This window comes from Globicephala melas, chromosome 1 (genome assembly GCF_963455315.2).
Source record: "Globicephala melas chromosome 1, mGloMel1.2, whole genome shotgun sequence".
Taxonomy (NCBI): Eukaryota; Metazoa; Chordata; class Mammalia; order Artiodactyla; family Delphinidae; genus Globicephala; species Globicephala melas.
In genome coordinates this window covers 143026613-143043833 of record NC_083314.1, presented here as the reverse complement: position 1 = coordinate 143043833, position 17221 = coordinate 143026613, and the positions used below count along the sequence as shown (strand labels likewise).

At 39.4% G+C, this 17221-nt stretch overlaps 1 protein-coding gene across 1 annotated transcript in view; it reads right to left on the bottom strand.

Moving 5' to 3' along the window:
- The window catches only part of NDC1 (NDC1 transmembrane nucleoporin), a 48427-nt gene that overhangs the window by 11033 nt on the left and 20173 nt on the right, over positions 1 to 17221 (bottom strand). The window contains exons 11-16 of the mRNA XM_030870197.3: positions 15584 to 15742; positions 13159 to 13404; positions 12954 to 13069; positions 10239 to 10289; positions 8179 to 8242; positions 7317 to 7417 (exon numbers count right to left, since the gene is read on the bottom strand). Coding sequence (XP_030726057.1) covers positions 7317 to 7417; positions 8179 to 8242; positions 10239 to 10289; positions 12954 to 13069; positions 13159 to 13404; positions 15584 to 15742 — 737 coding nt within the window. The remainder of the gene's footprint in view (positions 1 to 7316; positions 7418 to 8178; positions 8243 to 10238; positions 10290 to 12953; positions 13070 to 13158; positions 13405 to 15583; positions 15743 to 17221) is intronic.

Below are 17221 nucleotides of genomic sequence, written 5' to 3'. Positions count from 1 at the left end.
AGAACCTGCTGTATAATAAAAATAAAATAAAATTCAAAACAAAAAAGAAATCCGCCTTCCAATATAGGGGACACGGATTCGATCCCTGGTTGGGGAACTAAGATCCTACATGCCGCGGGGCAACTAAGCTTGTGTGCCACAACTACTGAGCCCGCGCTCCACAACTAGAGAGAAGCCTGCACACCACGAAGAAGAGCCCGCATGCTGCAATGAAGACCCGATGCAGCCATAAGTAAGTAAGTAAGTAAATAAATAAATAAATAAATAAAAGGAGGTTAAGAAATGCATGCTCCTGCCAAGCCCTCACAGAGGTAATTTGATATGGCGGGAAGCAAAGGACTTCAGGTCTAAAAGCCTGGTTTTCAAATTTACTCGACCATTTATTGGCATGATCTTGATTAAGTCATACCGACAGATACAGTCTTTTTGAGAGAGCCTCAGTCATGCAAAGTAAGTCTTATTCTAACTTTATGGGAGTGTTACAAAAATTAAAGAAAGAGCATTTCTTTTGGAGTACTACACAGATATTAGGTAAAGTAGCATAGGATTCTAGAGAAACAAAGAATGGACTGTGACTTGTAGAAGAGTATTGGTCAAGGGTCTCTGGGCCTTCAAACCCATAGTTCTGGCCCTCAAGAACATTCCTTTCCTTTTCCCCATTCTTCCTTCTAACTTCTGTTATCACTTCCTCAGGGAGGCCTTTAATGACTTCATACTTCCTTTCAATCTCCTATTCACAAGACTAGCTTAGACTTGCCTGTTTTATGTTCTCTGATCATCCTGCATTTTTGCATACTGTGGCACTTATTACAATTGTAGTTACTTATTTGTATGATTTTCTATTTTATAGTCTGTAAGCTCCTGGAGGGCAGGTACCATGTATGCCTTTTCTCATTCTATATCATAACACATGGTAAACCATTTGATAATTAACATTTACTGGATGAATGGATATGTGAATAGCATAAAGGTCAACTCCAATATTCCAAGTATATCAAAATTTGACCTTTAGATGATAAGGCAAAAAATATAATAGACAGAGCTGATATCCCACCATCAAGGTGACAATGACTTTTCAAAGACTTGAAGGCTTTCTGAAAACTTTAAAAAGTACTTTTAAAGATGAAAAAGTTCTGGAGCTAGATGATGGTTGATGGTTAAACAACAATGTGACTGTACTTAACGACATAGAAATGTACACTAAAAGATAGTTAAAATGGTAAATGTTACGTTATGTGTATTTTAACACAATTTAAGAAAAATTTGTTTTGATTAAAAAACCACTCTAGGGGCTGCCCTGGTGGCGCAGTGGTTGAGAGTCCGTCTGCCGCTGCAGGGGACACGGGTTCGTGCCCCAGTCCGGGAAGATCCCACATGCCGCAGAGTGGCTGGGCCTGTGAGCCACGGCTGCTGAGCCTGCGCGTCCGGAGCCTGTGCTCCACAACGGGAGAGGCCACAACAGTGAGAGGCCCGTTTTCCGCAAAAAAAAAAAACACTCTAGGGGCTTCCCTGGTAGCGCAGTGGTTGAGAGTCCACCTGCCGATGCAGGGGACACGGGTTCGTGCCCCAGTCCGGGAAGATCCCACATGCCACAGAGCGGCTGGGCCCGTGAGCCATGGCCGCGGAGCCTGCACGTCCAGAGCTTGTGCTCCGCAACGGGAGAGGCCACAGCAGTGAGAGGCCCGCGTACCGCAAAAAAAAAAAACCACTCTACCATTTTGGTCCCCAACCTTTATAAGGACCCTTTTTAAAGATTATATATATATGTAGACATGTACACATATATATGTATACGTAGTGGAATTCCACAGGATAGTAGTTTTTCTCCATCCACTAATGTAGGAAATAATGCTTTTAAGTGAATTTCTATTTTAATTAACCAAAACAGCATGTAAAAACCTCTGAAAAATAGCTATAAATATGTCAGACAAACATTAATTACTCAGATGACGGCAATATATGTGTGGATTCATGAACCTGTTGTGATACTTGGAATCTCCCAGGAGGGCCTGGCCCACTATTAGGAACAACTGTCCTAGGATATCCATCCCTCCACGGCTTGCCCTCTGAATGATTTGAAGAATGAAAGGCTTCCCCTTTCCTATTTTCTCTTTAATGATTCACAGTGATATGGCTTTTTTATTGATAGTGAAAAATAAAACAAAAGAACAGAACAGTTCCATACAATTTTCCTTAGTAACATCCAGAAGCCTGTATTTTATAACTTGCCTTAAATTCTAAGAGATACTTAGAACTTATTCTCGTTATTAAGAGCAAGTATCCCTCCTACATCACAGAACATAAAACCAAAAACATGTAACAGGGCTCGTATGAGTCTCATGACATCCCTGCCTCTCAAAATGAAGGGGCTTGGGACTATTATAATTAACCCATTACATCAGAACTGTCACTCAAATCAGGCCCCAGAACAGAAGCTTTTGCCCACCAAACCAACCATGAAGCTATCCAGCAGTCATCAAACAAGCATTTAATAAGTGCCTGTCATTTGCCAGGTACCAGGTCAGATGCTAGGAATACAGAATTAAGACAAGGTCCCTGCCTCTGCTCTGACTAGAGACAATAAAAGTAAAGAGACAGGGCTTCCCTGGTGGCGCAGTGGTTGAGAGTCTGCCTGCCGATGCAGGGGACACGGGTTCGTGCCCCGGTCCAGGAAGATCCCACATGCCGCGGAGCGGCTGGACCTGTGAGCCATGGCCTCTGAGCCTGTGCGTCCGGAGCCTGTGCTCCGCGACGGCAGAGGCCACAACAGTAAGAGAACCGTGTACCGCAAAAAAAAAAAAAAAAGTAAACATACAATTAAAATGCAGTATAATAAAGTGATGAAATGGGGATTACAGGGCAGAGCCAGAGAAAAGAAAAATGTGTTCTAAGCAAAGAAGGAAAGAAGAAGCATCATATACAGAGTTAGAGTCTGGTTAAGAAAATAAAATATATTTGGGGGGGAAATGGAATAGTCCATCGTGGTTATTAGAGTAGAGGGCTTATAGGAAGAACAGGATAGTGACTAAAGTCAGAATGAAGGATCCCTGTTAATAAGAGGAGCAAAAGGCCATAGTAATAATTCAGGTCAGAAATGCCAAGGGCTGAAGTGAGCCTGAAGCAGGAGGGATGGGCAAGAGAAAGGGTGGGTGGTTGATATGGGATTGATCCCTTAGAGTTTTGCCACATGGGTGCAACTGAAGGACATGGCAACAAGGAGTTGAAGAACAGGTAACAAGGACCTAATGAAACTTGGAAGCTTTTGCACAGCAAAGGAAACCATAAACAAGACGAAAAGACAACCCTCAGAATGGGAGAAAATATTTGCAAATGAAGCAACTGACAAAGGATTAATCTCCAAAACATACAAGCAACTCATGCAGCTCAATATCAAAAAAACAAACAAACCAAGCCAAAAATGGGCAGAAGACCTAAATAGACATTTCTCCAAAGAAGATATACAGATTGCCAACAAACACATGAAAGAATGCTCAACATCATTAATCATTAGAGAAATGCAAATCAAAACTACAATGAGATATCATCTCACACCGGTTAGAATGGCCATCATCAAAAAATCTACAAACAATAAATGCTGGAGAGGGTGGGGAGAAAAGGGATCCCTCTTGCACTGTTGGTGGGAATGTAAACTGATACAGCCACTATGGAGAACTGTATGGAGGTTCCTTAAAAAAACTAAAAATAGAACTACCATACGACCCAGCAATCCCACTACGGGGCATATACCCTGAGAAAACCATAATTCAAAAAGAGTCATGTACCAAAATGTTCACTGCAGCTCTATTTACAATAGCCAAGACGTGGAAGCAACCTAAGTGTCCATCAACAGATGAATGGATAAAGAAGATGTGGCATATACATATAATGGAATATTACTCAGCCATATAAAGGAATGAAACTGAGTTATTTGTAGTGAGGTGGATGGACCTAGAGACTGTCATACAGAGTGAAGTAAGTCAGAAGGAGAAAAACAAATACCATATACTAACACATATATATGGAATCTAAAAAAAAAAAAAAAAAGGTCATGAAGAACCTAGGGGCAAGATGGGAATAAAGACACAGACCTACTAGAGAATGGATTTGAGGTTATGGGGAGGGGAAGGGTAAGCTGGGACAAAGTGAGAGAGTGGCATGGACATATATACACTACCAAATGGAAAATAGATAGCTAGTGGGAAGCAGCTGTATAGCACAGGGAGGTCAGCTTGGTGCTTTGTGACCCCCTAGAGGGGTGGGATAGGGAGGGTGGGGTGGAGGGAGATGCAAGAGGGAAGAGATATGGGGACATATGTATATGTATAGCTGATTCACTTTGTTATAAAGCAGAAACTGACACACCATTGTAAAGCAATTATACTCTAATAAAGATGTTAAAAAAAAAAATTGGTAACAAAATGGTTGAAGTGACAGACTATAAGGTCTAAGCTGGATAGGGAAAGACATATGTGTAGCTAGGAGGGAGCCGAAAAACAAAGGAAGTGAAAATATTGACAAAGACAAAGTGTACAGAAGAAGCAAGGTCATAAGAGGCTGTGCTTGGGGGGCCTCTTACATGGGCCCACAGATCTATGGATAGGATTCAGGGCGCAAGAACTCTGGGATAAAAATTACATGCTTATCTTTACTAAGCTCTAATTAAAAATTAGCATTTCTTTCAATTATGAAACAGTAAATCACAATAGCATTAGCAATTCCTGTGACTTTGCCACCATAGATATCATCAATATCTTCATATCACATTACTATTGCAATTATCTGAAATACCATTCATCATATCACTACTTCAAAGTGATGGGTTAGTAGACTCACTGATAGATCTTGTTATTTAATGCATTAATTAAAAAGCACACATTACTGTATCATAGATTTAATACTTTCATAATTGTATTCTAATATAATTGATTTCCTTTTTAATCCTAAGGACTTTATTTTATGTATTTAAGAACATTATTCTGAGAAAAAGTCCATGGGCTTCATCAGACTGTTAAAGGGACCTTTGGCACAAAAACATTTAAGGACTCTGACTTAGAGGGTAGAATCCTGGAATTTTAAGCTTTGGAGGTGGAGAATTCAGGGGATGATGAGGCCTGGATGATGGTCAAAGGCTGACACTGATGGGTATGTAAAAGACTGGTGAGGAGGTCAAGGTGTGGGACAAATATCCACGTGGACACTGAATTACTCACTACAGTCAACCTCAGGATATGGGGTGGGAAAGACTGCAAGGCAGTTTGCAAAATCTGATGCCTGCAGAGCATGACCAAAAGGCCGACTGTGATGTGGCCTAGGGGAGAACAGATGCCAGAAGCCTCACACTAGGAAGGGTTTTTATACTCAGAAGCAAAGTATCAAATCACTGGTCCTGTTCTTTGTTCCATTTACCTCTTCTCAACTCTCAAAAACATGCCTCTGCCTCTTTCTACTCTGCCCCTCAACAGTATCCTCCATTCAACTCCTCTGTTTCAAAGTAAATAGGGCCTGACCCTTAGACAAATCTATAATTCTTATCTTCCCAATCAATCAAAGGTAGGAATGACTATAACCAAATAAACAAATTGCTTTCCTTGTCATACCTACCCATAGCCAACTATGAAGAATTAGGAATTCTGATGGTGGGGAGGTGAAAAGAAAGTAACTTTGGTGCAGAATACCTTGAGGGCAGTGTGATCCTTGTGAAATCAATTCCGTTTCAACCACCATTTTTTTTTTTAATGAAACAGAATGGAAAGCATTAGAATGCAGAGCACATAATAAAAGGTAAGCACTCTTCTAAGAATCTTTTGTTTCTTGTTACACCCACACACCTCTATATTCTGAGTCTAATGTAAATGTACTAGATCATGGTCTAAAAAGTTTGAAAGCCATGGTTCTAAGGGTAGATCCATTCTCTCTAAAGAGAACCTTATGTAAAAATAAAAGCCCAGGAGAAGATAATAGACAAGTTCAGAGAGAATACAGGATGTGGATCTGCAGCTTTCCCTGGGGTCTACTACACTGCTAATGCCCTGCAATCAGCTCACATTCAAGTCCCAGCTCTGCCACTAACAAGACGTGTGTGTGAGACCTGAGGTAAGTCCCTGCACTACCGAGCCCCTCTCATGTGCAAAACAGGGCCAAAACACCTCCATCTCACTTCACAAGATAGATCTGAGGTTCAAAATAAATAATGATAAGAAATCACTCTGTAGACTATGGAACATTCTACTGTAGTTTTATTTTAAACTACATAGCAAGAGTGATTAAAAAAAAACTATGCTATGTACCAAAGAGATGCCCAAATCATGGTTACCCTATTGTGTGGTTAGACAAGCCAAATATTAGAAGTCGTGGAGAAATAGTAGGAAATTCTTTCTTTAGAGAAAGGCAGCTGGGAAAAGAACCCAAATAATAAAACTACCCATGGGTATAAACATGTCTCAAATAACATACATGAGAAAGTGGGCACAAAGAGGACTCAGAGTGAAGAAAAAAAAAAAATCACTGGTTTTGATGGGTAAGACTTTCTAAGAGGTAAAATGAATTGAGATTTGAAGAAAGGAACAGTAAAGCCTGTTTTCTCTTCGTATCTTAAATTGTTTCCCAAGACCCAAAGATGCACCAGTTTATTATCCTTTAAGCCTAGTTCAGTAACACCCCTCCAGAAAACCTATACAACACACAAGCCCCTACCTCTAAATGCTCCTAGCCCTCAGTGTTTATATTCCTCATCTGACATACAACTAATATTATAAGGCAGTGTAAAACATATCACCCAACATGAAGTTAGGAAAGGCAGCCTAATGGAAAACAAGAAGCATACGTTTTATTTTTCTTCCTTTAAGTCTAGGACTAAAAAGACCTGGTAGTTTAAAACTACGCACCCAGCCTGAAAACAGGAATCTGCTGGCCCCAGCTCTATCTTCTTAAGCCTCTGGCCAATAGGTAACTTCTTATCTGCAGGGTAACTTAACTTCAAGTCACTTTCAGTGGCTACAAATTATGTAAGGATGCAATCTTATAGCACTGAACAGAATTCCAATATCCTAAATAATCTGATTAATATCAGAGGTATATCCTACAGGTTTAGTATACTTTCTTTCTTTGTTACAATACAATTATTACTTATAAATGAATTAAAAGTTTATCTTCCTAGTTTCTCTTAGATTGTAAGTGCCTGAGGGTGAGAATAGTACCATTATTTTGACTTCCAACATATGTTTGTTGCTTAATGTGATATGTAAGAAACAAAGTGAAAAAGCTGGGCAGGGGGAGGGGACAGGACCTCTACTCCACCCAACCCACATATTGCCTACCTCTTGTAGCGTCAACAAAGTATTAAGAATAGCTGGTAGTGTAGTCTGGACAACTCCAAATCTATCTTCTGTAAATGATGCTGCTACTAAGTGAGACAGACCTCAAGTGGAAAAGAAGAAAAAAGTTAAAAGCGAATCAAAATTAGGCAAATCTACTTGCAATACGTCTATTTGGGAAAGGATTAATATTCTGAATGCATAAAAAAACTTCTAAATAAAAAAAGAGGGAGTAATACAATAGAAAAATAGGCAAAAGACTGGAAAAGGCATGGAAAAAGTGCTCAACTGCAACAGTCTTGAATAAGATGACAGTCTCTGCCTTACGTTCTAGTAGGAAAAAGAATTTTTTAAAATAATATTGTGTTTGATAGTGATAAGTGCTAAGAAAACAAAGCATGATAAGGGTGACAGCTGTGAGGATACTTTTCATAGGGTGGTCAGGAAAGGCCCCTCTGAGGAAGTATCATTTAAGCATTGAGAAGGCAGTATCTGTAAGATGAAAATAAATAGTTCTTCAGGAACTAGATTTTCATATTTAACCTAAGCTAAATATGGTTAAACATGCTATGTCAACGTAAGTTGACGGTTAAAAAACAATCTATTAATTGCAGTTTTTTTGAAATAGAGAAAGAGAGGCAAGAACCCCAGGCTCAGTTTATCCACTTATATACAAGGAAAATTTCTGCCTAAATTAAAATACACCTAAATATCTAAGAAAAATGATCTATATAAAACAGAGAAATAACAATGTATCTGAATATTCAAAGATTGAGATCGAAGTCCAGAACTGATCTTTCACGGATTATACTTCAATATTTAACTAATAAAGAAATCATAGTTGCAGTTCACTGAGATTGCTTACCTTCTAATGCCCAAATATGCATTTGGGCATCTGAAAAAACAGCCTGAATGGAGGCCTCTGGGTGCTACAAATACAATAAAGACATTTAAGTAAGTTCCCCTGAAATGATAATTTCATCTAATCAATTATGTAGACTATAACAATAAATATTTCACAGCTGCCTCTGAAGAATTTTAAAACCTGAAATTGTTACACAGTATGATTTAACTGCAATAAAGCATTCTGCTACCAACTCATTGTGTGACCCTTGCCAAGTCTCTAAATCTCGATGGGCCTCAGTTTCTCATTTACAATAAGAGTTGAATAAATAATAAATATATTCAACTCAACCCACCTCAGGGGATTAGCATAGAGATCACTTAAGAGAAGCGTTAAGAATGCTCTTTTTTTTTAAACAAAAGAATTGCCTAAATACATATTACCTCTCTTAAATCGTCTGCCCTCAATCCCACTGCAAAGAAAAACCACCCAACCTTCTTTAATACAGCAAGGTATTGTGGTGTGGAGCAATAATTGGCCCGTGTAAATGGTGGATTTCATAATACACCCAATGAAGCCTACTAAGTACAACAGCATGTTACACGTCCCAACATTAAGTAGCAGTGTCTACAACTCCTTATCATACAATAGATCCACTTGCAAAATTAGAATCAAAAGCAGCCCTTCACTTCCAAGGAAAAAGGAGATCTTATCTTGTTCAGCCTCTGCTCTGCCACTTACTGGCTATGTGCCCTTAGGCTAGCTACTTGACCCCTCTGAGCCTCAGGTTTCCTTATCTGTAAAATGAGGACAAAAAGACAACTCACAGGAATGCTGTTAGATTAAATGAGGGAACTTAAGTGAAAAGAGCACGGCATACAGAAGACAAAAGGGTAAGTTTTCTTCCCATCCTTCTGAAGCAAAGCTCTGAAGTAAAACTTCAGACAACTCCTCTTCCTCTTGGTGGAAGACGAGACACCTTCCTCCGGGGTCTGATAGTTTAACCAGGGCTCTAATGGATAGCCTTATTGCTAGTTGGGTGGATCCTCCCTGCCACCACAGTGAAAAAACAGTTTCAAGAACTTGAAAGGATTCTTTGCTATGTGTACCTATATTCTATCAGAGTTACTGAGTTCTCTCTCCCCACCAGAGTATGACTCCCAAAGAATAAAAATGAGGAATGTACGCCAATGCAGAGTTTCACTTGAAGGCATTAACTGAGTGCACTATTAGTTAATACTACAGTATCTGGAAAAAGAGAGAAGCTAGATTAAAATAATTAAAACAGGGCTTCCCTGGTGGAGCAGTGGTTGAGAGTCCGCCTGCCGATGCAGGGGACATGGGTTCGTGCCCCGGTCCGGGAAGATCCCACATGCCGCGGAGCGGCTGGGCCCATGAGCCATGGCTGCTGAGCCTGCGTGTCCGGAGCCTGTGCTCCGCAATGGGAGAGGCCACAACAATGAGAGGCCCGCGTACGGGGGGAAGAAAAAAAAATTAAAACAAAAATTCTTTCCCCTACAAATGGGCAAGGTTTTCCTCATCAAAGGATTAACTGACACACAACAGCTGTAGCAGTGAAAACAGGAATGAATTTTTAGCTTCTACCATTGAGATTTACTCCCCTACAGCAGCTGGGGCAGCTGACAGACAAGTTGGAAAGTCATTTAGTTTGTGGTCTGAATTACAACTTTTATCCAACCCAAGTTTAACATCTGCAATCTAACCCAGTCATCTCTCTTCTGAACACCAAATTGGCCATAAAGATGTTAGCAGGACAATGAGCCATGAAGCATCACCATGGATCTACTCATTTTGCAGCAAGGGGCTACACATCAGCACAAAGCTGCCTGCAGCCAGGAAACTGAGAAGGCCAACTAGAGCCAAGCCTCAGGAAGCCACTAAGGTGAGATGTGTGTCTAGGGCAGCCACTGTTAAAAGGGAGGTTTAGTGAAGCATGATGCAGAGCTGTTTGGCTTGCTAGGATCAAGCTAAATATTTAGAAGTCAAATCTTACCTGCTACTTCATTCTTATTTTGTTTCCTCCCCCCCCCATTCCCAATGCTATAACTACATATTCTTACCTTACTGAAAAAATACATTATCAGCACCCGTTTTGATAAGAAATTCTTAATCTGAGTTGGAAAAAGGGAAGAATTAACACATGCACATTTTGCAATTCTACTCAAATATAATATTACACATTTCCAGGTTCTTCCTGACACTAACTTAAATGAAACACTTCACATCTTACAAAGAAAGAACAGTATTTAAGGTAAACTACGTAAATAAATATCTCTGTACTATAAACTGGATAACCAAGATAGGCCATCTAACCTAAACTGCATTCCCATGTACACATGTCTAGCCCTCATATTTAAGCCCTGTCATAATAAAAAAGGAACTCTAAGTGGTTCTGGTGATATTTTCTAAGACCATATTCTTTCTCAATTCTCTACAACTGTCTTACCCGTTACCTCTTAATACCAAAAAAGAGCATGTTTCCCCTACCAAAAAAAAAAAGATCTTAAGACATGAAGTGGTTTTCTACTAGTTGATATTTACAGGGAAAACAATTTTCTTAATATTAAGCTAAAAGCTATATACCCCAACTGACTTGAAAGTAAATTCATGACATAGCAGTACTTATGGCATATAGAGCCATATGGGATCCTGAAGTTTTGTAAAATGCCTTCAGTTCTGCCCTCTCTATTAATTGATCATTCTATCAATGAACATGATATTATTTCTCCCATCCTAAAAAATAAAACCCTTCTTTGACCCCTCAACTCCTCCCAGCTACTACCCCATTTCTCTGTTCCCCTTATAGCAAAACTCCTTGAAAGATCTAGCTTTTCTTGTGGTTTCCAATTCCTCTCCCAGTCTCTCCTGAACCCACGCCAATCAGGTGTTCATCCCCTCTACTCCACCCAGTAGCTCTTGTCAAGTACTCAATGACCTCCACATTTCTAGCGCAACAGTTCATTCTTAGTTTGAGTCTCATGCTACCTATCAGCATCATCTCTGACACTCACTTCTGTCTGAAACACTTCTTGGTTCTTTCTCATCTCAACGGTGCTCCTTTGCTATTCCTTCTCATCTCCCAGACCTCGTCATTAGAGGGTCCCGGTTCTTGCATCTCTCTTCTTCTATATCTATATTCCCCAAGAATTTTCACGGAGTCTCATGGCTTTTATATTCTGATGACTTCCAAAATTTCATTTCTAACCTGGACTTTCCCCTAGACTCCAGATGTATGTCTCATATCTTATTCAGTATTTTCACTTGGTTGTCTAGTAAGTATCTCAAAATTGACATGTCTAAAATCAAACTCATGATTTCCCTACCTTACCCCTATCAAATCTCTTCTTCCAGAATCATCAGTAAATTGCAACTCAATAAACTGCAACTACATTATTTCAGATCCTCAGGCCAAAAACTTTAGTATCAACACTGACTCTTTCACACCACAACCAAACCATAAGCAAGTCCTATTACATCTACCTTCAAAATATATCCAGACCTTGATCACATTTTAGTCTCCACCACAACCACTCTGGTCACAGAGACCATCATCTCCCCCTAGATTACTTTAACAGCTTTACTACTGTCCCTCTGCTTCCACTCCTGCCCTCTGAGGATCTAGTCTCAACATAGCAGCGTTTTTCAAAATGTAAATTTACATCATGTCATTCTTGTGGGTAAAACCATGCAGTGGCTATCCATCACATTCAGAGAAAATGTCAGTCTTTCCAACGGCTAATGGGCCTGACGAGCTCTGGGTGCCCGCTACATGTCTTATCTCACCACCCACCTACCACTCTCCCCTCACTCTGCTCTGGACACACTAGTGTCCATACCGTTCCTCATGCAAGCCAATCCTACTCCCACCTGAGGGCCTTTGCATTTTGCTGTTCCCTGCCCTCCCTTCAGGCCTCTGATCAAGAGTCACCCTATCAATGAAATGTCCCCTGATCACACCATATAAAATAGTACTCTCTTCCCCTAGGTACTGGTCTCCTTTACCTGCTCTATTTTCCTACATAGCACGTAAGACATCAAATTTCTTCCCTTTTAAGACATATATTTTTCATATTTTGCACATGACATATCAGGATGCCATCTTATAGTCAATAGCATGTCACGGTTTAACTGGCAACTTTTTTTTCTTAGTGGTACGTAAAGTAAGTCTTACAATTAATAGTACAGTTGACCCTTGGAAAAACTCGGTTGTTAGGGACACTGACCCTCTTGTAGTTGAAAATCCACCTATAACTTACAATCCGTTCTCTGTATCCACAGTTTTCCACATCAGTGGATTCAACCAACTGCAATCGAGTAGTATTGTAGTATTTACTACTGAAAAAAAATCCACATATAAGTGGACACACAGTTCAAACCCGAGTTATTCAAGCATAAACTGCATTTTTTATATTCAAAGAAATGTAATACACTTGCTTGCTCACCTCTTTCCCCTCACTAGAATGTAAACATATGGTCAGGGACTTTTGTTTGCTGTTTCCCCAATACCTAAAACCACACCCTACATAGATGAAGAGCTCAATAAATATCTCTTAAATGAAAGAATTCACAGATCAAAGGCACTGTATTAGGTTAAGCCAAATGAAATTGCAATTTTATAACTCAAAACCAGTCAAATACTGGCAATTTTATATGGGTCAACTTAACACATTAAGCATCCCCAAAGTCCTATTTATTCCTAATGGCTTACTTAAGTGAGATCCTTGATTCTCTCAATGTTACATGTAACTATAAATCCCATACCCGTATCATCCTACCTGTTCACGTTTATTCTGAATCCATGAATAAATCATATTGGGCTGTCTCACTGTCTTACCCTCAGCACTAACAGAGGTAGATGGAGAAGGATTAGAATATTCAGTCATTTGCTGACCTACAAAAAAAAAACCCAAGAAGGTGAAAACTTAGCCTGATTCTCTGTAACTATGACATTTCAAATTTTAGAAAATAAATAGTCCTCACCAGAAGCCGAAGTCCATAATCTTGGCCCTCTTCTTGTAAGCTGAGGACTTTGAGGTGACGCATAGCACGTGTTTACATCAAAAATCCCAGTCATCCGATTCACTACACTAGAGCCAAATGGGGTCGCCAAGGGACTTGCAACATCAGGTGTAGACAATTTTGAGGAGAACAGCGATGTCTTAATTAATGATGGCACTGAAGGCCGAGGCATCTGGCTAGACTTGGGGGTTTGAAAAGTAGTTTCTTCTGTAAAAGAACAGATCCAGTGCTGAAGAGGCAACCTGATCAAAGCAGGCCACTGTGGAGGTTCTCAAATTTTACACATCTCAATTCTTTGTTTAACTCATTTAACCAAGGCTCTGTAGATTGTTTCCATTTAGGTTTACATTCTCAACATCCATATTTTACTACTGCAACTTGGTGACCACTCAAGGAGCTTTATACATCTTTTTCTGTCAGGGTGGTACAGCCCACGTTTTTTTTCTCTAAACAAGTATCTTCATCTTCAAGGTCAATTTTTCTAACTCTAAGCTGCTTTGAGTGAACCTATCAACTTATACTTTTTTTTCAAATGGCAACAACCTTATTGCATTAGAATATGCCCAGGGTTACTGCATGATCTTACTGTAACTATTACTTGGCTGAATCAAATCTACAGTGTGAAAATGTACAGAGAGAGTGCTAATCTTATCCCATTTTCCCCAGAGTTCTTTCAAGTTAACAGAAGTCACACCAGAGACTCATTTGCCTACAAATCTGATCTGTAAACAGCTTCTTCAAAAGTTATCTCATAACTGTACCAATTTATAGAGTCTCTTGCACAAAAATAGAAGAACATCTTTCTGCCACTCCAGTACAAGGCACAAAGACAAATAAATTACACTAGTATTCTATCTTTTTAATAAAACTGGCATAAGACATCAAACATTTAAAGTACCAAATTTTCATGACATGACTCTTTAAGGGTTAATGGCAATAACAAATATTTGGAGAATCGATTTACAAATTAAGATTGGGGTTTTTAAGTTTTGCGGTTATTCCTCAAAATTAGAGGCAAATTTTGACTGAGTAATGGGATATGACAACAATTTAAAATAATGGATAATCCATATTTGGTCTGGCCCAGGATCTCCCCCAACTCAGAATTACAATGATCTTTCTAACATGCTAATTTGATGTAACTATAGCTACTCAAAATTCTCTAACAGTGCCACATCTAAAGGATAAAATTTAAACTCCTCCTTTCATTATCAAACATCATCCTACCCATTCAGACTCCTTTTTGACAGACTTCCTTTTAGCAGTTACATTGTCTTGTCATTATTCGTGTGCCTCCCACGAAAAGGTCAGTTCCAAGAATGTTTTTTCATCTTCAACTCTTTGGCTTCTAGCACAGTGCTTGGTACATGGTAGGCATTCAATAAATGCTTGCTGAATAAATAAATGCTAATCTGAATGCTAAGAACATCTGAAACACTCTAGAATCTTCTAAAATCTGACACTCATGAACTTATCTAAATCACTTTTCTTTTGTAATCTCTTTGTTTTTGGTCTATGACCCCAGCAGAGTAATGAAGTCAAAGACAGAGATGTGTTTGCTTTGGCCCATATAGTGATTTTTTTAAATATCAAGATTAGGTGCCAATGTTTAAAAGTGGTAGATTTTCCCTAAAACTTCTTCAGGCTTCTCTTTAAAAGAAAAAAAAAGCCCAGAAGTTCAGATACTGGGTCCAAATTTCCATATGGGAACAATGGACTGAAGCTAACCCGCAGCTTCCCATTTCAGATGAAGACTGTGCTCTCAAGTTTACCACAGTCCTCACCCAGCCAGTTCTGCCCATTTTCATTAAATGCCTGGCTCCAAAAGGCACTGGAACATTAAGTCTTTTTATCAGTCTTACCTTCCTACGTATTGTCTACTTAAGGTGTTTTGTGAAATAGCATAGGTTCCTCCACCTGTACTTTTTCCTCTCAGCTTTCATCTTTCAAACATTATATCAAGCTATCTTAAAACAATGAATGTGATGCCCCCATCCCCAAATCACCGAGTCATTGCAGTTGCTCCTCTCTGGGCACCGCCCAGGAACTTTTTATCTCTGGGATACTGCAATCACAGCAGCATCCAGTATTACCTGTAAAGATTCACCTGGCTCTCTACTAGAGTAAGCTGAAGTCCTCTATTTGATGATTAACATTTTGTTAGCCTTTTTAACACCACCACCACCACACTGGACTTAATTTTTTCAATCTACAATAGTACCCAGGCCTTTTTCTTGATTCAGTACAATATCCCATATATTGGATCAATTTTCCCTAGAAGTATATACTTCACACTTATATACATACCCTTACATTAACTACTGTTACCTTCCGTAGGAAATAAAATGTAAGTGCTTTCCCCTCTCTTAGTAGTATTAGGAGTTACCTGGAGAATTCAATTTCTTAGGTTCCACTGGGTAGGATGAAGACATCACTCTCCCATTTGTAGCAGCAGCTTCTTGATAGAGTACAAGTTTCTGAGTCATATCATTTAAAAGATTCAAACACTCTCTTGAAATGGCTGTCCAACTGTGGGGATGTCCACCTAGGAGGTCCAAATACCAGCTTTTAAAATGTAGATAATCTTATGGTCTCCTCTCAAAATGAGGAGAAAAATCAACAAGAAATGCTATATTACACTTCGCATCAGGGCCCACTTTTCTCAGTCAAGCTACCATTTACACTCATGCCATCTAATACACAGCAGGAGTTCAATAAATATTTGGATGAAATAATTTTCCTAAAAGTCTACAAGCAAAAATTTGCTATTTTACCATTAAAAAAAACCATTCTCAAATTGGTTGCTAAAATAAAGCCAAACATTGTTGCACAGTTTGAGTGAAAAAGACCCAGGTTACTTCACTAGCAGTACTGAACAGACTGAAGACTTATGACAATGAACATGTCTAATGAGAAGCACCCCATGGCCCCCAGTGACCTCTAAATTGCTGTGGCTCACCCACTGTGCTTCCTTACATTTTCATTTGCAAAAGAGCCCTTATTTGCTATTACATCTATAGAAGTGACACACTATTTGACAGTGATCATACTTTATACTGAGTGTTTATGTATCTGCTATCTTATTATTTAACTACTGTGATCCACACTCTTAAAAATTCCCTTAATTCTCATTATCTTTTGATTTTCTAAAATCTTTATCTCCAATAGCTGTCATGCAAAAATCGACTGTGCGTTGAGAATAGCAGAGGAGTCCACTGAAAACTGGTTTCTCCATCCTGGGCATTAAACAATCATTCTCTCTTCACTTAGGTCCCTCCTTAAATCTTTCTTCCCATTTACAACTTAAGAGGAATACCACTTAACCTGAAAACAAACAAAATACTCCATCAATAGGCCCCAGGACATTTTTTTTCCTAAATTATTTTTTTTTTAATTTCTTTATTTATTTATTTTTGGCTGCGTTGGGTCTTTGTTGCTGCACATGGGCTTTCTCTAGTTGCAGTGAGCGGGGGCTACTCTTCGTTGAGGTGCGTGCGCTTCTCGTTGCAGTGGCTTCTCTTGCTGCAGAGCACGGGCTCTAGGTGCGCAGCTTGAGTAGTTGTGGCTCGTGGGTTCTAGAGTGCCAGCTCAGTAGTTGTGGTCCACGGGCTTAGCTGTCCATGGCATGTGGGATCTTCCCGGACCAGGGCTCGAACCTGTGTCCCCTGCATTGGCAGGCAGGTTCTTAACCACTGAGCCACGAGGAAAGCCCCCCAGGACGTTTTTTACCGCTGTATCGCAGGACCAGTAAGGAACTATGTAATGGTCCAGTTACATTTTTTTTCTTCCAGTTTTCAGATATAACTGACATACAGCACTGTATTAGGCTTAAAGTATACAGCATAATGATTTGACTTACATACATCATGAAATGGTTATCACACTAAGTTTAGTGAACATCCATCAACTCTTATAGATACAAAATTAAAGAAATAGAAAAAAAAAATTTTCCCTGTGATGAGAACCCGTAGGATTTACTCTCTTAACAATTTTCATATATAACATACAGCAGTGTTAATTATAT